Source organism: Corvus moneduloides, chromosome 26 (assembly GCF_009650955.1).
Source record: "Corvus moneduloides isolate bCorMon1 chromosome 26, bCorMon1.pri, whole genome shotgun sequence".
Lineage (NCBI taxonomy): Eukaryota > Metazoa > Chordata > Aves > Passeriformes > Corvidae > Corvus > Corvus moneduloides.
In genome coordinates, this window is record NC_045501.1 from 1848700 (window position 1) to 1869288 (window position 20589).

At 53.4% G+C, this 20589-nt stretch overlaps 1 protein-coding gene across 2 annotated transcripts in view; it reads left to right on the plus strand.

The window, feature by feature from the left end:
• Positions 1–20589, plus strand: part of MLLT6 (MLLT6, PHD finger containing) — a 52889-nt gene that overhangs the window by 2971 nt on the left and 29329 nt on the right. For both annotated transcript variants that reach the window (XM_032134180.1, XM_032134181.1), the window contains exons 2-6: positions 3817–3896; positions 7114–7168; positions 12790–12899; positions 13505–13608; positions 16865–16958. In XM_032134180.1, the coding sequence (XP_031990071.1) occupies positions 3817–3896; positions 7114–7168; positions 12790–12899; positions 13505–13608; positions 16865–16958 (443 nt within the window). The remainder of the gene's footprint in view (positions 1–3816; positions 3897–7113; positions 7169–12789; positions 12900–13504; positions 13609–16864; positions 16959–20589) is intronic.

Consider the following 20589-nt stretch of genomic DNA (forward strand, 5'->3'; position numbering starts at 1 on the left):
GGTCAGGAACAGTTTCTAAAGGCCAAGAAGAATTCCAGGAGGGGCAGGAACAGTTCCAGAGGGGTGGGAGCAGTTTGAGAAGTGCAGAAAGAATTTTTAAGGGTCAGGAACAATTTCAGATTTTCAAGAACAGTTTTTAAGGGTCAGGAAAAATTCCAGAGGGGTGGGAACCGTTCCAGAGGGGCAGGAACAGTTTTTAAGGGTCAGGAACAGTTTCAGGGGGATCAGGAACAGTTCCAGAGGGGCGGGAACAGTTTTTAAGCGTCAGGAACAGTTTCAGGGGGATCAGGAACAGTTCCAGAGGGGCGGGAACAGTTTTTAAGGGTCAGGAACAGTTTCAGGGGGATCAGGAACAGTTCCAGAGGGGCGGGAACAGTTTTTAAGCGTCAGGAACAGTTTCAGGGGGATCAGGAACAGTTCCAGAGGGGTGGGAACAGTTTTTAAGGGTCAGGAACAGTTCCAGATGGGCGGGAACAGTTTTTAAGGGTCAGGAACAGTTCCAGAGGAGCAGGAACAGTTTTTAGGGTCAGGAACTGTTCCAGATTTTCAAGAACAGTTTTTAGGGTCAGGAAGAGTTTCAAAGGGTCAGGAAGAATTTTACGGGGTCAGGAAGAGTTTCAGGGGCTCAGGAAGAGTTTCAGCTATTCAAGAACAGTCCCAGAGGGTCAGGAACAGCTTGGGATTTTTCAAGAACAGTTTCAGAGGGGCAGGAAGGGTTGCAGAGCTGAAGGAAGAGCTTCAGAGGGTCAGGAACAGACTCCGGGACTCGTCTGAGGCTCGGTTTGTGCGTGTGGGAAGCCCGGGAGTCTGTTTGGGGTTTATTCGGAGCCCTCCAGGATGTGGTGATTCCCCGGCCCCGCGCTGAGTGTTCCTCACGCCCCTTTTGGAGCCCGGCCCGGCCCCTGTGGGTTTGGGGAGGTTTTTATTTCTGAAACAGCACAAACCCCAGAAAGGAACCCTCGGGGCTCATCCCGGGCAATCCCACAGGGGTTTGGGGTTGCCTGGATCGCCAAAAGCCCCGGCGTTACCTGGGGAATGGTCGTGCAGCTCGAGGGAGGGCTCTGGGCTGTTAAAAAGAACCTGTGGCTGCATTTTAGGGCTGATTCTTAAAGAAAAAAAAAACCCCAAAATGTCAACAAAACCACTGCGTGGGAAATGGAGGCTCCAGTAAGGGCTTAAGGACGTGCATAAATTGTATTTTCTGCTCATTTTCTGCGCTTTTTTCCCTTGGCTTTGGGGTTTTCCCCCCCAGTTTTCCAGTAAAATAAATCCAAGATATTCACGGAGCCATCTGACGGGGAATGAGGGCTCGAAGAACGGAGGAAAATTGTATTTTCCGCTCACATTCCGCCTTTTTCCCCCTTGTTTTCCTCCCTGTTTTCCCCTGGCAGCAGCGCCCCGCTGGCTCCAGCTGAGCGCTCGTTCTTGGCCCTCAGCCCGGGGCTAAAGATGGACCCGGGGCTTCCAGGGAGTTCGTGTTTCCCTGGTTTCCCTGTTTATTTCCTGGTTTTTCCCTGGTTTTCCTGGCTTTTCCCCTGATTTTCCTGGATTTCCCCCTGTTTTTCCTGGGTTTCCCCCGTTTTTTTCTGGTTTTCCACTGTTTTTTCTGCGTTTCCCCTCGTTTTCCCCGTTTTTCTCCCTGTTTATTCCCTGTTTATTTCCTGGTTTTCCCCCCCCGTTTCCTTGGTTTTTTCCCTGTTTTCCCTGGTTTTTACCTGTTTTTCTCCCTGTTTTCTCTGTTTATTTCCTGGTTTTTCCCCTGTTTATTCCCTGTTTATTTCCTGTTTTTTTTTCCCCCCTGTTTTCCCTGTTTTTTTCCCTGTTTTTTCCCCTGTTTTTCCTGGTTTTTTACCTGTTTTCCTCGTTTTTCCTGGTTTCCCCCTGTTTTTCTCCCTGTTTTCTCTGTTTATTTCCTGTTTTTTCCCCGTTTTCCCTGTTTTTTCCCCTGTTTTCCCTGGTTTTTACCTGGTTTTCCCCCTGTTTATTCCCTGTTTATTTCCTGGTTTTTTCTCCCTGTTTTCCCTGGTTTTTTCCCTGTTCTTCCTGGTTTCCCCCTGTTTTTCTCCCTGTTTTCTCTGTTTATTTCCTGGTTTTTCCTCTGTTTATTCCCTGTTTATTTCCTGTTTTTTTTCCCCCGTTTTCCCTGTTTTTTTCCCTGTTTTCCCTGGTTTTCCCCTGTTTTTCTCCCTGTTTTCTCTGTTTATTTCCTGTTTTTTTCTCCCTGTTTCCCCTGTTTTTCCCCCTGTTTATTCCCTGTTTATTTCCTGTTTTTCCCCCTGTTTATTTCCTGCTTTCCCCCCGTTTTCCCTGCTTTTTCCCTTGTTTATTCCCTGTTTATTCCCTGTTTTTCCCCCTATTTTCCCTGGGTTTTCCCTGTTTTTCCTGTTTCCCCCCCTCTTTTCCTCCCTCTTTTTCCCCCTGTTTTCCCTGTTTATTTCCTGGTTCCGCCCCCCCCCCCCCCCCCCTTTCCCTGGTTTTTTTCCCAGTTTTCCCTGTTCTCTTCCCGGTTTTCCCTGGCTCGGCCGTTCCCCCGCGCTCCTTTTCCCGGCCGAGGGGGGAATGCCGGACACGGGAGGGATTCGGGGAATCCTCCGCGGGTTCCTCCCCCAGGGAACATCCCAGGATCGCTTCCAGCGGGAGATTCCCTTTGTCCCGCCCCAAACGCCTGGAACGGCCGGGATTCCATCCCGGTTCCTGCTTGGAGGTGGAATGAGAGAGGGATAATTCGGTTTTTCCCGGGAAAATCCCGAATTCCCACCTGGGAGGCCAAGCTTGGAATTTTAGCGTTGCCTTTGCTGCCCTAAATCTAATTTTGGGATAGGAAACGCTTCCTTTGGGACTCTGGGATGTCTGGAGTGGGAATTCCGCCCAAAAAAAATGGGAAAAATCTTCAGGAAACAGAGCGGGAGCTGCAGGGAGAGGCCCCAGGAGCACCAGGGCTGGATAAAACCAGCAGGATTTTTGGGAATATCAGCTGGAAAATTGCATTTACGCAGATCGCGTTCCCAGGAGGAATTCTAAAAATCCTGGAATTGGATTTGATGCTCCTTGTGGGGCCTGTCCTGCTCGGGATATTCCATGATTCCGGGAATTCCCTGGTGCTGGAAGTGCTGAAATGCTGCTGGGTGTGATGTGCAGGAAAAATGGGAATTTTGGGTGGTGCCTGTCGGGATTCTCCCTCCTCTTGGTGCCAATTAGGATTTTAATCCCAGTTATGTTTTAGGGGTTCCATATTATCCATGTAATTCTCGGATCACTTGGAGAGGGGAGAGGCGGGGAATTCCAAGCACAGGTGCAATTCCTCCCTGGCTCCATTCCCGTTTTCATGGAGTTTTCATGGAGTTTTGGGATGGAGGTTTCTTTGGGGATGGAGGGATTTTTGGGATGGAGAGTTTGATGGGATGGAGGTGGTTTTGGGATGGAAGGTTGGGGTTTTTTTGGGAAGGAAGGGTTTTTTTGAATGGAGGTTTTTTTGGGATGGAGGGTTTTTTTAGGATGGAGAGTTTTTGGGATGGAGGAATTTTTCATCCCAGGCGTGGAATTGAACAAATGAATCCCTGGAGCTCCTGGGAGAAGCTGAACTGGTTTTGCTGGGAGCAGAGACAGGAAAAGGGAATAAAAAAATATCGTGGATGTAATTTTTTTGGTTTGGAATCATGGAATGCTTGGGATTGGAAGGCACCTTAAAGCTCATCCAGCTCCTCCATGAACAGGGAATTTTCCAGGCTGCTCCAAACGTTTATAAATCCCTAAGAAATTTTTTAAAAAAATCAATTTAAAGATGGTCTAATGCAGGTTTTTTGTCTTTTTTCCCAGCTTGCTATGGGATTGTCCAGGTTCCCACCGGCCCCTGGTTCTGCCGGAAATGCGAATCCCAGGAAAGAGCCGCCCGGGTGGTGAGTATGGAATCGAGTTATCCCATACTTTTGGGTTTAAAGATCTCAATCTTCCCAAAAAAAGTGATTTCTCCTCGAAAGACGTTTTCCCTGCTCATTTCCTCAGGAAGTTTTGGAGAGGGGGAAAATTGGGATCAGCTGAGATGATGTTGAGCTGTCAGAGTCGCAGGATTGCCTTTGGCTTTTGTGGAGTTTTTGGGGTTGGAAAGGACTTTTATCCATTTATGGATTTTTAAGACCATCCTAAATCCTCCGAGTTTCTCACCTGGAGCATCCCAAATTCTCCTGAGCTGGAAAACAGCAGAGGAAGGGATAGGGAAGGGATCGGATCAGGGCTCGGGGTCACAGAGCTCTTCCCAAACATTCCCGAGGAATCCTGGAGGATTTCCCGGTGAGGCAGGAGAGCGGGAAGAGCTGGGCTAGGCTGGGTTTGGGGACTCAGCAAGGCCGGGTTTGGGGACTCAGCAAGGCCGGGTTTGGGGACTAAGCAAGGCCGGGTTTGGGGACTAAGCAAGGCCGGGTTTGGGGACTCAGCAAGGCTGGGTTTGGGGACTAAGCAAGGCCAGGTTTGGGGACTCAGCAAGGCCGGGTTTGGGGACTCAGCAAGGCTGGGTTTGGGGACTCAGCAAGGCCGGGTTTGGAGACTCAGCGAGGCCGGGTTTGGGGACTAAGCAAGGCCAGGTTTGGGGACTCAGCGAGGCTGGCTTTGGGGACTCAGCAAGGCCGGGTTTGGGGACTCAGCGAGGCTGGCTTTGGGGACTCAGCAAGGCCGGGTTTGGGGACTCAGCGAGGCTGGCTTTGGGGACTAAGCAAGGCCGGGTTTGGAGACTCAGCGAGGCCGGGTTTGGGGACTAAGCAAGGCCAGGTTTGGGGACTCAGCAAGGCTGGCTTTGGGGACTAAGCAAGGCCGGGTTTGGGGACTCAGCAAGGCTGGGTTTGGGGACTCAGCGAGGCTGGCTTTGGGGACTCAGCAAGGCCGGGTTTGGGGACTCAGCAAGGCTGGGTTTGGGGACTCAGCAAGGCCGGGTTTGGGGACTCAGCGAGGCCGGGTTTGGGGACTCAGCGAGGCTGGCTTTGGGGACTCAGCAAGGCCGGGTTTGGGGACTCAGCAAGGCTGGGTTTGGGGACTCAGCAAGGCTGGGTTTGGGGACTAAGCAAGGCCGGGTTTGGGGACTCAGCAAGGCCGGGTTTGGGGACTCAGCAAGGCCAGGTTTGGGGACTAAGCAAGGCCGGGTTTGGGGACTCAGCGAGGCTGGCTTTGGGGACTCAGCAAGGCTGGGTTTTGGGGACTCAGCAAGGCCGGGTTTGGGGACTAAGCAAGGCCGGGTTTGGGGACTAAGCAAGGCCGGGTTTGGGGACTCAGCAAGGCTGGGTTTGGGGACTCAGCGAGGCTGGCTTTGGGGACTCAGCAAGGCCGGGTTTGGGGACTCAGCAAGGCCGGGTTTGGGGACTAAGCAAGGCCGGGTTTGGGGACTCAGCGAGGCTGGCTTTGGGGACTAAGCAAGGCCGGGTTTGGGGACTCAGCGAGGCCGGGTTTGGGGACTAAGCAAGGCCAGGTTTGGGGACTCAGCAAGGCTGGGTTTGGGGACTCAGCGAGGCTGGCTTTGGGGACTCAGCAAGGCCGGGTTTGGGGACTCAGCAAGGCCAGGTTTGGGGACTCAGCAAGGCCGGGTTTGGGGACTCAGCAAGGCTGGGTTTGGGGACTAAGCAAGGCTGGGTTTGGGGACTAAGCAAGGCTGGGTTTGGGGACTCAGCAAGGCCGGGTTTGGGGACTCAGCAAGGCCGGGTTTGGGGACTCAGCAAGGCTGGCTTTGGAGACTCAGCCCAAAACAGGGATTCCCCTAAAACCGAGTTGTTCCAAGCCCTGGAATTCGATAATTCCAAGGATGAGGCAGCCACGGCTCCTCCACACAGCCAAAATTTGGGATAAATCTGGGATGGATTCGTTAAAGGGTTTTCATGGAGTTTTCATGGGATTTTCTTGGGATTTTCTTGGGATTTTCTTGGGGTTTTCAAGGAGTTTCCATGGGGTTTCCATTGGGTTTCCAAGGAGTTTTCATGGAGTTTCCATTGGGTTTCCATTGGGTTTCCACTGGGTTTTCATGGAGTTTCCATTGGGTTTTCATGGAGTTTTCATGGAGTTTCCACTGGGTTTCCATTGGGTTTCCATGGAGTTTCCATTGGGTTTTCATGCAGTTTCCATGGAGTTTCCATTGGGTTTTCATGGACTTTCAGGGAAAACGAGGTGGATTTTTCCCCCTAATCCCTGATTTTCCTATTCCAGCTCCTGGAATTGCCCAGAGCCGTGTTTGACCCAACCTGGGATAGCAGAAATTGTCCCCGGATGAGCTTTAAGATCCTTCCAACCCCAACCATTCCACGATTCCTCAGTGGCCGAGGGGTTTTGCTCAGTTATTTGGGATTTTTTGGGATCCCCCATCCATTCCCACTCCGTGGACCCCCAGGTCCCACCTCCCCCCCTCATCCCCAGCCACCTCATCTCAAAACCTTCAGAAGAAACGCTTTTCCCCCCCCCAAACCCAGTTTTTGTTCAGGCCGGGTTTATTTTTACCGACTCACACGTTCCTATAAAGGAAGAGGCAAAAACCTCCCAGGGTTTGGGGCCTTTTTAAAATTCAAACCCCTCCCCCCCCCCCCAAAAAAAAAAAGGCGGGGGGAGATTTTCTCTGAGGTGACAGCACCAAGATTTTTGGGGCAGCTCAGTTTTAGTGGTGTGAAAACACCCCAAAACCTGATCTCACACGCTCTCAGCCTGGATTTGGGGTGCCACCAAACCCAACCACGACCCTACAGCCAAAATTCGCCCCCCGGGGCTGTCACAAGACTGGAAAAAACCCATCACGAGAGGCAGCGAGAGGAGGAAGGGAAGTGGCAGAGAGAGATAAAAACTCCTTTTGCTTCGCCCTCCTCTCTCTGAGTCACCGCTTTCAGTTTTACTCCTCAACCGCAGCCCCTAAAACCGGTCCTAAAAAAACCCCAAAAGCAAAAGCTTTGCCCCCGGGGTTTTAAATCCCTCCCTTCAGGGCTTTTTGGAGGCATTTTTTCCCCTAAAACCACCTCAGCCTTCGTCCCTCTGCCCTTCGGCTTTTGGGGTCGAATCATCGGTTTTCTGGTCCTAAAACTGGAATGAAATGGATGAAATTTGAATTTTATCGATGAAATTTGATGAAATTTGGTGTTTTCCCCTTCGTTTCAGAGGTGCGAGCTGTGCCCCCACAAGGATGGAGCCCTGAAACGCACGGATAACGGGGGTGAGTAGCTCCGAACCGGGATATTCCCACCTGGAAAAATCCGGGAGGCTCCAAAAGGAATTCAACGCTCTACGTTTTTTTCCCCAAAAAATTCACTTTTTGGAGCCTCCATGGAAAGGAATCTTTTCCCTGCTGAGCTTGGGTTGGAGTCAAAACGAGCCCAAAAAAGTGGGATTTTGGGGTTTTGACCTGACAGGAATCGTTCCCGACCTGTGGGATTGCAGTGGGATCCAGGTCCCATCCCGGAGCTTTTCCATGCGGGATTTTCCTGCGGATTTTTGCCGGGAATCCTCTGGGTTTCCATGGATCAGAGCTCTTGGATCTAGAAATAAACTTCATTTTCCCCCAAACTTCATTTTTTTAGGAAGGTTTCTGCCATGGAAACAGTGGGATTAGGCAAGGAGGTCTTTGTCCTGAGAAATCCCAGATTTTGGGAATTCCAAGGATTTACAAGGCTGGATAAATCTGTAATCCTGGAGTTTCCATTGGGTTTCCATGGGGTTTTCATGGAGTTTTCATGGGGTTTTCATGGAGTTTCCATGGGGTTTTTGTGGGGTTTCCATTGGGTTTCCATTGGGTTTCCATTGGGTTTTCATGGAGTTTCCACTGGGTTTTTGTGGAGTTTCCATTGGGTTTCCATGGGGTTTTTGTGGAGTTTCCATTGGGTTTCCATTGGGTTTTCATGGAGTTTCCACTGGGTTTTTGTGGAGTTTCCATTGGGTTTCCATGGGGTTTTCATGGGATTTGAGGCCCTGGCCAAGGTGAATCCACCCTAATTCTGGCTCAGCTGGGTTTGGATCAGCCCCAAACATTCCTGACATTCCAACCACCTCCATCCCGCCCAGAGCAGATGGAATTTCCCCTTCTCCATCAGATTTGGGGGACGGAGGTTTAATCCCACCTGTCCCTCCGGCACCATTCCCTGCCCAGAGCCATTCCCTGGGGGCTTTCCCTGGATCCTTTTTGGGGCACCATTCCCTGGATCCTTTATGGGCACCATTCCCTGGATCCTTTTTGGGGCACCATTCCCTGGATCCTTTATGGGGCACCATTCCCTGGATCCTTTATGGGCACCAATCCCTGGATCCCTTTATGGGGCACCATTCCCTGGATCCTTTATGGGGCACCATTCCCTGGATCCCTTTATGGGCACCATTCCCTGGATCCCTTTTGGGGCACCATTCCCTGGATTTTTTATGGGCACCATTCCCTGGATCCTTTTTGGGCACCATTCCCTGGATTTTTTATGGGCACCATTCCCTGGATCCCTTTATGGGCACCATTCCCTGGATCCCTTTATGGGCACCATTCCCTGGATCCTTTATGGGCACCATTCCCTGGATCCCTTTATGGGGCACCATTCCCTGGATCCCTTTACGGGCACCATTCCCTGGATCCTTTATGGGCACCATTCCCTGGGTCCTTTTTGGGGCACCATTCCCTGGATCCTTTATGGGCACCATTCCCTGGATCCTTTATGGGCACCAATCCCTGGATCCCTTTTGGGGCACCATTCCCTGGATCCTTTATGGGCACCATTCCCTGGATCCTTTATGGGGCACCATTCCCTGGATCCCTTTTTGGGCACCATTCCCTGGATCCTTTATGGGCACCATTCCCTGGATCCTTTATGGGGCACCATTCCCTGGATCCTTTATGGGCACCATTCCCTGGATCCCTTTATGGGGCACCATTCCCTGGATCCTTTATGGGCACCAATCCCTGGATCCCTCTATGGGCACCATTCCCTGGATCCTTTATGGGCACCATTCCCTGGATCCCTTTATGGGCACCATTCCCTGGATCCTTTTTGGGCACCATTCCCTGGATTTTTTTATGGGGCACCATTCCCTGGATCCCTTTTGGGGCACCATTCCCTGGATCCTTTATGGGCACCATTCCCTGGATCCCTTTATGGGGCACCATTCCCTGGATCCTTTATGGGCACCATTCCCTGGATCCCTTTATGGGGCACCATTCCCTGGATCCTTTATGGGGCACCATTCCCTGGATCCTTTTTGGGGCACCGTTCCCTGGATCCCTTTATGGGGCACCATTCCCTGGATCCTTTATGGGCACCATTCCCTGGATCCTTTATGGGCACCATTCCCTGGATCCCTTTATGGGGCACCATTCCCTGGATCCTTTATGGGCACCATTCCCTGGATCCCTTTATGGGCACCATTCCCTGGATCCTTTATGGGGCACCAATCCCTGGATACTTTATGGGCACCAATCCCTGGATCCCTCTATGGGCACCATTCCCTGGATCCCTTTATGGGCACCATTCCCTGGATCCCTTTATGGGCACCATTCCCTGGATTTTTTATGGGCACCATTCCCTGGATCCCTTTATGGGCACCATTCCCTGGATCCTTTATGGGCACCATTCCCTGGATCCTTTATGGGCACCATTCCCTGGATCCCTTTATGGGCACCATTCCCTGGATCCCTTTTGGGGCACCATTCCCCGGATCCTTTATGGGCACCATTCCCTGGATCCCTTTATGGGCACCATTCCCTGGATTTTTTATGGGCACCATTCCCTGGATCCCTTTTGGGGCACCATTCCCTGGATCCTTTATGGGCACCATTCCCTGGATCCCTTTATGGGCACCATTCCCTGGATCCTTTATGGGCACCATTCCCTGGATCCCTCTATGGGCACCATTCCCTGGATTTTTTATGGGCACCATTCCCTGGATCCCTTTTGGGGCACCATTCCCTGGATCCCTTTATGGGCACCATTCCCTGGATCCTTTATGGGCACCATTCCCTGGATCCCTTTATGGGCACCATTCCCTGGATCCCTCTATGGGCACCATTCCCTGGATCCCTTTTGGGGCATCATTCCCTGGATCCCTTTTGGGGCATCATTCCCTGGATTTTTTATGGGCACCATTCCCTGGATCCTTTATGGGCACCAATCCCTGGGTCCTTTATGGGGCACCATTCCCTGGATCCTTTATGGGGCACCAATCCCTGGATCCTTTATGGGGCACCATTCCCTGGATTTTTTATGGGCACCATTCCCTGGATCCTTTATGGGCACCATTCCCTGGATCCTTTATGGGGCACCATTCCCTGGATCCCTTTATGGGGCACCATTCCCTGGATCCCTTTATGGGCACCATTCCCTGGATCCCTTTATGGGGCACCATTCCCTGGATCCTTTATGGGCACCATTCCCTGGATCCCTTTTGGGGCACCATTCCCTGGATTTTTTATGGGGCACCATTCCCTGGATCCCTTTTGGGGCACCATTCCCTGGATCCCTTTATGGGCACCATTCCCTGGATTTTTTTATGGGGCACCATTCCCTGGATCCTTTTTGGGCACCATTCCCTGGATCCTTTATGGGCACCATTCCCTGGATCCTTTATGGGGCACCATTCCCTGGATCCTTTATGGGGCACCATTCCCTGGATCCCTTTTGGGGCACCATTCCCTGGATCCCTTTATGGGCACCATTCCCTGGATTTTTTTATGGGGCACCATTCCCTGGATCCTTTTTGGGCACCATTCCCTGGATCCTTTATGGGCACCATTCCCTGGATTTTTTATGGGGCACCATTCCCTGGATCCCTTTCCCTGGATCCTTTATGGGCACCATTCCCTGGATCCCTTTATGGGCACCATTCCCTGGATCCTTTATGGGCACCATTCCCTGGATCCTTTATGGGCATCATTCCCTGGATCCCTTTATGGGCACCATTCCCTGGATCCTTTATGGGCACCATTCCCTGGATCCCTTTATGGGGCACCATTCCCTGGATCCTTTTTAGGGCATCATTCCCTGCCCGGACCCTTTCCCTGGATCCTTTTTTGGGATGGAGGTTTTTTGGGATGGAGAGAGGTTTTGGGATGGATTTTTGGGGGGATGAAGGTTGTTTTGGCATGGAGGATATTTTGGGATAGAGGCTTTTTGGGATGGAGAGTTTTTTGGGTGATGAAGATTTTTTGGGATGGAGGGATTTTTGGGGATGGAGGCTTTTTTGGCACGGAGCTTTCTTTGGGATGGAGGTGTTTTTAGGATGGATTTCTTTGGGGGATGGAGGGGGTTTGGCATTGAGTATTTTGGGATTGAGGTTTTTTTGGCATGGAGGTTTTTTGGGATAGAGGCTTTTTGGGGATGCAGGAGTTTTTGGGATAGAGAATTTTTTGGCATGGAGGTTTTTTGGGGGCTGGCAGTTTTTTGGGACAGAAGATTTTTTGGGATAGAGGGGTTTTTGGGATGAAAGTTTTTTGGGATCGAGCTTTTCTTGGGATGGAGGATTTTGGCATGGAGGATTTTTTGGCGTGGAAGTTTTTTTGGGATAGAGGCTTTTGGAGATGGAGGTTTTTTGGGGCATGGAGGTTTTTTTTTCAGGTGGAGGTTTTTTTGGGGATGAAGAATTTTTTGGGATGGAGGGTTTTTTGGGATGGAGATTTTTTTGGGATGGAGAGGTTTTGGATGAAGTGTTTTTTGGGATAGAGGGATTTTTGGGATGAAGATTTTTTTGGGATGGAGATTTTTTTGGGATGAAGATTTTTTTGGCATGGAGGTTTTTTTTGGGATGAAGATTTTTTTGGTATGGAGGTTTTTGGGGATGAAGAATTTTTTGGGATGGAGAGGTTTTTTGGGGATGGAGATTTTTTTTACATGGAGGTTTTTTTGGGATGGAGATTTTTTTTGGGATGGAGAGGTTTTGGATGAAGTGTTTTTTGGGATGAAGATTTTTTTGGCATGGAGGTTTTTTTGGGATGAAGATTTTTTTGGGATGGAGGTTTTCTTGGGATGGAGATTTTTTTGGGATGGAGTTTTTTGGGATGGAGAGGTTTTGGATGAAGTGTTTTTTGGGATGGAGGTTTTTTTGGGATGGAGATTTTTATGGCATGGAGATTTTTTTGGGATGGAGATTTTTTTGGGATGGAGAGGTTTTGGATGAAGTGTTTTTTGGGATAGAGGGATTTTTGGGATGAAGATTTTTTTGGGATGGAGATTTTTTTGGGATGAAGATTTTTTTGGCATGGAGGTTTTTTTTGGGATGAAGATTTTTTTGGTATGGAGGTTTTTGGGGATGAAGAATTTTTTGGGATGGAGAGGTTTTTTGGGGATGGAGATTTTTTTGACATGGAGGTTTTTTTGGGATGGAGATTTTTTTGGGATGGAGAGGTTTTGGATGAAGTGTTTTTTGGGATGAAGATTTTTTTGGCATGGAGGTTTTTTTGGGATGAAGATTTTTTTGGGATGGAGGTTTTCTTGGGATGGAGATTTTTTTGGGATGGAGTTTTTTTGGGATGGAGAGGTTTTGGATGAAGTGTTTTTTGGGATGGAGGTTTTTTTGGGATGGAGATTTTTATGGCATGGAGATTTTTTTGGGATGGAGATTTTTTTGGGATGAAGATTTTTTTGGCATGGAGGTTTTTTTGGGATGAAGATTTTTTTGGGATGGAGGTTTTTTTGGGATGGAGAGGTTTTGGATGAAGTGTTTTTTGGGACAGAGATTTTTTGGGGATGGAGGTTTTCTTCGGCTGGAGGTTTTTTGACGCGTAGCTTTTTCAGGACAGCATTTTTTTTTAGCACGGAGGTTTTTTTGGGATTCCCGGGCTGAATTCCCACTTTTCCCTTCCTTTGCCAGGCTGGGCCCACGTGGTGTGTGCCCTGTACATCCCCGAGGTGCAGTTTGCCAACGTGCTCACCATGGAGCCCATCGTGCTCCAGTACGTCCCCCACGACCGCTTCAACAAGGTAAAAACCGGGATTTCGGGATTTCGGGATCATCCCATCCCACCACGGCTCCTTCCCGATTTACTGATTCCTTCAAAAACCAAGGCAATCGCTGGATTTGCGAGGAAATTTTTGGTTCTCCCCGTTTGTCCTCCCCAAATCGCTGGAATTGGAGGAATTTCTTGGTGGAACGACTGGAGGCAGCTGGATCCATGGAATTCCATCTCGCTTCCAATGGCACAGTTGGGATTTTGTGGGATAAAAGGGGAATTGGAGGAATTTCTTGGTGGAACGACTTGAGCTGACTGCATCCATGGAATTCCATGTTGGTTCCTCCACAGTTGGATGCGACAGTTGGGTTTTGGGGAACAAAAAGGAGAAGTTCTGTATATCCCACCGAGGAATATCCCAGAATTTTCCTGGAAATTCTTTCAAATTCCATCGATATCCCAGAAATTCCCTCACAGGAACAACCCAGCCTGGCACAGCTGAAGTTGGTGGGGGGTTGGAATTTACTGAGCTTTAAAATCCCTCCCACCCCAACGCATCCCATGAGATTTAGGAATTCCTGGCGGCTTTTCCTCTTGGATAACATCCGTTTTTTCCGTGGTTTTTTTCCATGGCAGACCTGCTACATCTGCGAGGAGCAGGGCCGGGAGAGCAAAGCGGCCTCCGGGGCCTGCATGGCCTGCAACCGGCACGGCTGCCGCCAGGCCTTCCACGTCACCTGGTGAGATTCCCTGGAATTCGCCTCTGGAATGGTGCCCAGCTGCTCATTCCCTGCCCTGGATCTGGGGCCGCGTTCCCTGTGGGGTTTGGGGTTTGGGATTGATCCCCCTGGGGTTATTTAGGGCTGGAATTGCCTCCTCTTCTTCCTCGCCCAGGAGGTTTTTCCAGGGAGCTCCCAAGGTTTGGGAATTCCCTCGGACCTTACGGAATCCAAGAGGAGTCCAGGGATGAGTCAGGAGCCGGGAATGTTCCTTGCCCACGTTCCCTGTGGGGTTTGGGGTTTGGGATTGATCCCCCCGGGATTATTTAGGGCTGGAAGTGCCTCCTCTTCCTCCTCCTGGCCCAGGAGGTTTTTCCAGGGAGCTCCCGAGGTTTGGGAATTCCCTCGGACCTTACGGAATCCAAGAGGAGTCCAGGGATGAGTCAGGAGCCGGGAATGTTCCTTGCCCACGTTCCCTGTGGGTTTTGGGGTTTGGGATTGATCCCTCCGGGATTATTTAGGGCTGGAAGTGCCTCCTCTTCCTCCTCCTGGCCCAGCTGGGAAGGGCGAGGTTTTTCCAGGGAGTTTCCAAGGTTTGGGAATTCCCTTGGAGACTGTGGAATGTTCATTCCCCTGCCCTGGATCTGGGGCCGCGTTCCCTGTGGGGTTTGGGGTTTGGGATTGATCTCCCCGGGATTATTTAGGGCTGGAATTGCCTCCTCTTCTTCCTCGCCCAGGAGGTTTTTCCAGGGAGCTCCCAAGGTTTGGGAATTCCCTCGGACCTTACGGAATCCAAGAGGAGTCCGAGGATGAGTCAGGAGCTGGGAATGTTCCTTGCCCACGTTCCCTGTGGGTTTTGGGGTTTGGGATCGATCCCCCCGGGATTATTTAGGGCTGGAAGTGCCTCCTCTTCCTCCTCCTGGCCCAACTGGGAAGGGCGAGGTTTTTCCAGGGAATTTGGAATTCCCTTGGAGCCTGTGGAATCCAACAGGAGCCCGAGGATGAGTCAGGAGCTGGGAATGTTCCTTGCCCACGGTCCCTGTGGGGTTTGGGGTTTGGGATTGATCCCCCCGGGATTATTTAGGGCTGGAAGTGCCTCCTCTTCCTCCTCCTGGCCCAGGAGGTTTTTCCAGGGAGCTCCCGAGGTTTGGGAATTCCCTCGGACCTTACGGAATCCAAGAGGAGTCCAGGGATGAGTCAGGAGCCGGGAATGTTCCTTGCCCACGTTCCCTGTGGGTTTTGGGGTTTGGGATTGATCCCTCCGGGATTATTTAGGGCTGGAAGTGCCTCCTCTTCCTCCTCCTGGCCCAGCTGGGAAGGGCGAGGTTTTTCCAGGGAGTTTCCAAGGTTTGGGAATTCCCTTGGAGACTGTGGAATGTTCATTCCCCTGCCCTGGATCTGGGGCCCGCGTTCCCTGTGGGTTTTGGGGTTTGGGATTGATCCCCCCGGGATTATTTAGGGCTGGAATTGCCTCCTCTTCTTCCTCGCCCAGGAGGTTTTTCCAGGGAGCTCCCAAGGTTTGGGAATTCCCTCGGACCTTACGGAATCCAAGAGGAGTCCGAGGATGAGTCAGGAGCTGGGAATGTTCCTTGCCCACGTTCCCTGTGGGTTTTGGGGTTTGGGATCGATCCCCCCGGGATTATTTAGGGCTGGAAGTGCCTCCTCTTCCTCCTCCTGGCCCAACTGGGAAGGGCGAGGTTTTTCCAGGGAATTTGGAATTCCCTTGGAGCCTGTGGAATCCAACAGGAGCCCGAGGATGAGTCAGGAGCTGGGAATGTTCCTTGCCCACGGTCCCTGTGGGGTTTGGGGTTTGGGATTGATCCCCCCGGGATTATTTAGGGCTGGAAGTGCCTCCTCTTCCTCCTCCTGGCCCAGGAGGTTTTTCCAGGGAGCTCCCGAGGTTTGGGAATTCCCTCGGACCTTACGGAATCCAAGAGGAGTCCAGGGATGAGTCAGGAGCCGGGAATGTTCCTTGCCCACGTTCCCTGTGGGTTTTGGGGTTTGGGATTGATCCCTCCGGGATTATTTAGGGCTGGAAGTGCCTCCTCTTCCTCCTCCTGGCCCAGCTGGGAAGGGCGAGGTTTTTCCAGGGAGTTTCCAAGGTTTGGGAATTCCCTTGGAGACTGTGGAATGTTCATTCCCCTGCCCTGGATCTGGGGCCGCGTTCCCTGTGGGGTTTGGGGTTTGGGATTGATCTCCCCGGGATTATTTAGGGCTGGAATTGCCTCCTCTTCTTCCTCGCCCAGGAGGTTTTTCCAGGGAGCTCCCAAGGTTTGGGAATTCCCTCGGACCTTACGGAATCCAAGAGGAGTCCGAGGATGAGTCAGGAGCTGGGAATGTTCCTTGCCCACGTTCCCTGTGGGTTTTGGGGTTTGGGATCGATCCCCCCGGGATTATTTAGGGCTGGAAGTGCCTCCTCTTCCTCCTCCTGGCCCAACTGGGAAGGGCGAGGTTTTTCCAGGGAATTTGGAATTCCCTTGGAGCCTGTGGAATCCAACAGGAGCCCGAGGATGAGTCAGGAGCTGGGAATGTTCCTTGCCCACGGTCCCTGTGGGGTTTGGGGTTTGGGATTGATCCCCCCGGGATTATTTAGGGCTGGAAGTGCCTCCTCTTCCTCCTCCTGGCCCAGGAGGTTTTTCCAGGGAGCTCCCAAGGTTTGGGAATTCCCTCGGACCTTACGGAATCCATGAGGAGTCCAGGGATGAGTCAGGAGCTGGGAATGTTCCTTGCCCACGTTCCCTGTGGGTTTTGGGGTTTGGGATTGATCCCCCCGGGATTATTTAGGGCTGGAAGTGCCTCCTCTTCCTCCTCCTGGCCCAGGAGGTTTTTCCAGGGAGCTCCCGAGGTTTGGGAATTCCCTCGGACCTTATGGAATCCAACAGGAGTCCAGGGATGAGTCAGGAGCTGGGAATGTTCCTTGCCCAGACCCCATCTGAGGATTTGGGGATTTTAAAGGTTGATTATCCTCGAGTGCCCCCAGAGCAGGAAAACAACGCCAGGATCAGCGGGAACAGGGAGATTCCCAGATTTACACAGATTCCCTTTTTCCCTCCGTTGGAATTATCCCTGATCTCCCTTAAAAACCCCCAAACCAAGACAAACCAGCAGAAAACCACAATTTGGAGGATTTCACGTGAATTCCATCAATCCGAGCATTCCCGCTGCTCTTTCCCGAGGAGAACAGGGAAAATCCAGGCCCCGCTGGGATATCCTGGATTATTTTGTTGCCCTTGGAGAGGATTTTTCCCGTTTTCCTGCTGATTTTCCACCTTTTCAGTGCGCAGATGGCCGGGCTCCTGTGCGAGGAGGAGGTGCTGGAAGTGGACAACGTCAAATATTGTGGATACTGCAAATACCACTTCAATAAAATGGTGAGTCTGGAGCCGGGAATTCCGTTTCTTGAAGGAATTGGATTTCTTTCAGGAATTCGGAATGAATTTTTTTGGGGGGGGGTGGGGGGGAATCAGATCAAAGGCATCGGCTCCATCCGGTGGGAAATTCCAAGGGAAATCCCACAGGGATGCAGCCAGCGCCTCTTTCCAGCCTCTCACCCCCAATGATTCCCCAAGTGAGATGAATTCGGATCTCGGAATTTCTGGAGCGTCCTGGGAGCCGCTTGGAAAAGCAGGAGTTGGATGGTCGGGACCTTTCCCGGCTCTTTGGGATGCTCCGGGGGGGTTGGGGATGCCGGGAATTGGGGATGGCTCAGGGAGCCCGGGAATGAGGCGGCACAGGGACCGCCCAGAGCTGCTCCTGGGATGGGGACACTGGGGACACTGGGGATACTGGGGACACTGGGGGACACTGGGGGATACTGGGATCCCGCTGGAATCCAGCTGGGGGACACTGAGAGACGCTGGGGGACACTGGGGACACTGGGAGACACTGGGACCCAACTGGGATCCAGCTGGGGGACACTGGGAGACGCTGGGGACACTGGGGGATGCTGGGATCCAACTGGGGGACACCGGGGGACACTGGGGGATACTGGGATCCCGCTGGAATCCAGCTGGGCGACACTGAGAGACACTGGGGGACACTGGGGATACTGGGGGACACTGGGGGACACTGGGGACACTGGGGGACACTGGGATCCAACTGGGATCCAGATGGGGACACTGGGAGACACTGGGGACACTGGGGGGCACTGGGGGACACTGGGGGATACTGGGGGATACTGGGGGATACTGGGGGACACTGGGATCCTGCTGGGGGACACTGGGGGATACTGGGATCCCGCTGGAATCCAGTTGGGGGACACTGAGAGACACTGGGGGACACTGGGCACACTGGGAGACACTGGGACCCAACTGGGATCCAGCTGGGGGACACTGGGAGACGCTGGGGACACTGGGGGACGCTGGGATCCAACTGGGGGACACCGGGGGACACTGGGGGATACTGGGATCCCGCTGGAATCCAGCTGGGCGACACTGAGAGACACTGGGGGACACTGGGGATACTGGGGGACACTGGAGGACACTGGGGACACTGGGGGACACTGGGATCCAACTGGGATCCAGCTGGGGGACACTGGGAGACACTGGGGACACTGGGGGGCACTGGGGGACACTGGGGGATACTGGGATCCCGCTGGAATCCAGCTGGGCGACACTGAGAGACACTGGGGGACACTGGGGATACTGGGAGACACTGGGACCCAACTGGGATCCAGCTGGGGGACACTGGGAGACACTGGGGACACTGGGGGACGCTGGGATCCAACTGGGGGACACCGGGGGACACTGGGGGATACTGGGATCCCGCTGGAATCCAGCTGGGCGACACTGAGAGACACTGGGGGACACTGGGGATACTGGGGGACACTGGGGGACACTGGGGACACTGGGGGACACTGGGATCCAACTGGGATCCAGATGGGGACACTGGGAGACACTGGGGACACTGGGGGGGCACTGGGGGATACTGGGATCCCGCTGGAATCCAGCTGGGCGACACTGAGAGACACTGGGGGACACTGGGGACACTGGGAGACACTGGGACCCAACTGGGATCCAGCTGGGGGACACTGGGAGACGCTGGGGACACTGGGGGATGCTGGGATCCAACTGGGGGACACCGGGGGACACTGGGGGATACTGGGATCCCGCTGGAATCCAGCTGGGCGACACTGAGAGACACTGGGGGACACTGGGGATACTGGGGGACACTGGGGGACACTGGGGACACTGGGGGACACTGGGATCCAACTGGGATCCAGCTGGGGGACACTGGGAGACACTGGGGACACTGGGGGGCACTGGGGGACACTGGGGGATACTGGGATCCCGCTGGAATCCAGCTGGGCGACACTGAGAGACACTGGGGGACACTGGGGACACTGGGGGACACTGGGGGACACTGGGGGATACTGGGGGATACTGGGGGATACTGGGGGACACTGGGGATCCTGCTGGGGGACACTGGGGGATACTGGGATCCCGCTGGAATCCAGCTGGGGGACACTGAGAGACACTGGGGGACACTGGGGACACTGGGAGACACTGGGACCCAACTGGGATCCAGCTGGGGGACACTGGGAGACGCTGGGGACACTGGGGGACGCTGGGATCCAACTGGGGGACACTGGGGGACACTGGGGGATACTGGGATCCCGCTGGAATCCAGCTGGGCGACACTGAGAGACACTGGGGGACACTGGGGATACTGGGGGACACTGGGGGACACTGGGGACACTGGGGGACACTGAGATCCAACTGGGATCCAGATGGGGACACTGGGAGACACTGGGGACACTGGGGGGCACTGGGGGACACTGGGGGATACTGGGGGATACTGGTGGATACTGGGGGACACTGGGATCCTGCTGGGGGACACTGGGGGATACTGGGATCCCGCTGGAATCCAGTTGGGGGACACTGAGAGACACTGGGGGACACTGGGGATACTGGGGGACACTGGGGGACACTGGGGGATACTGGGGGATACTGGGGGATACTGGGGGACACTGGGATCCAACTGGGGGACAGTGGGAGACGCTGGGGACACTGGGGGACGCTGGGATCCAACTGGGGGACACCGGGGGACACTGGGGGATACTGGGATCCCGCTGGAATCCAGCTGGGCGACACTGAGAGACACTGGGGACACTGGGGGACACTGGGGATACTGGGGGACACTGGGGGACACTGGGATCCAACTGGGGGACAGTGGGATCCATCTGGGGGACACTGGGAGACACTGGGGACACTGGGATCCAACTGGGGGACACAGGGGGATACTACGGGACACTGGGGACACTGGGATCCAGCTGGGGAACACTGGGGGACACTGGGAGATACTGTGGGACACTGGGAGATACTGGGATCCAACTGGGATCCAGCCAGGGGACACTGGGGGACACTGGGATCCAGCTGGGGGACACTGGGTGATACTGGGATCCAGCTGGAATCCAGCTGGGGGACACTGGGAGACACTGGGAGACACTGGGGGACACTGGGATCCAACTGGGGGATACTGCGGGACACTGGGAGATACTGGGATCCAACTGGGATCCAGCCGAGGGACACTGGGATCCAACTGGGATCCAGCTGGGGGACACTGGGGGATAGTGGGGGACACTGGGTCCAACTGGGGGACACTGGGAGATACTGGAGGACACTGGGATCCAACTGGGGATCCAGCTGGGGGACAGTGGGGCATATTGGGATCCAACTGGGAGACACTGGGGGATACTGGGGGACACTGGGGGATACTGGGGACACTGGGGACACTGGGATCCAACTGGGATCCAGCTGAGAGACACTGGGGGACACTGGGGGATACTGGGGACTCTGGGGACACTGGGATCCAACTGGGATCCAGCCGAGGGACACTGGGGGACACTGGGGGACAGTGGGGGACACTGGGGACACTGGGATCCAACTGGGATGCAGCTGGGGGACAGTGGGGGACACTGGGGGATACTGGGGACTCTGGGGACACTGGGATCCAACTGGGATGCAGCCGAGAGACACTGGGGGACACTGGGGGACTCTGGGG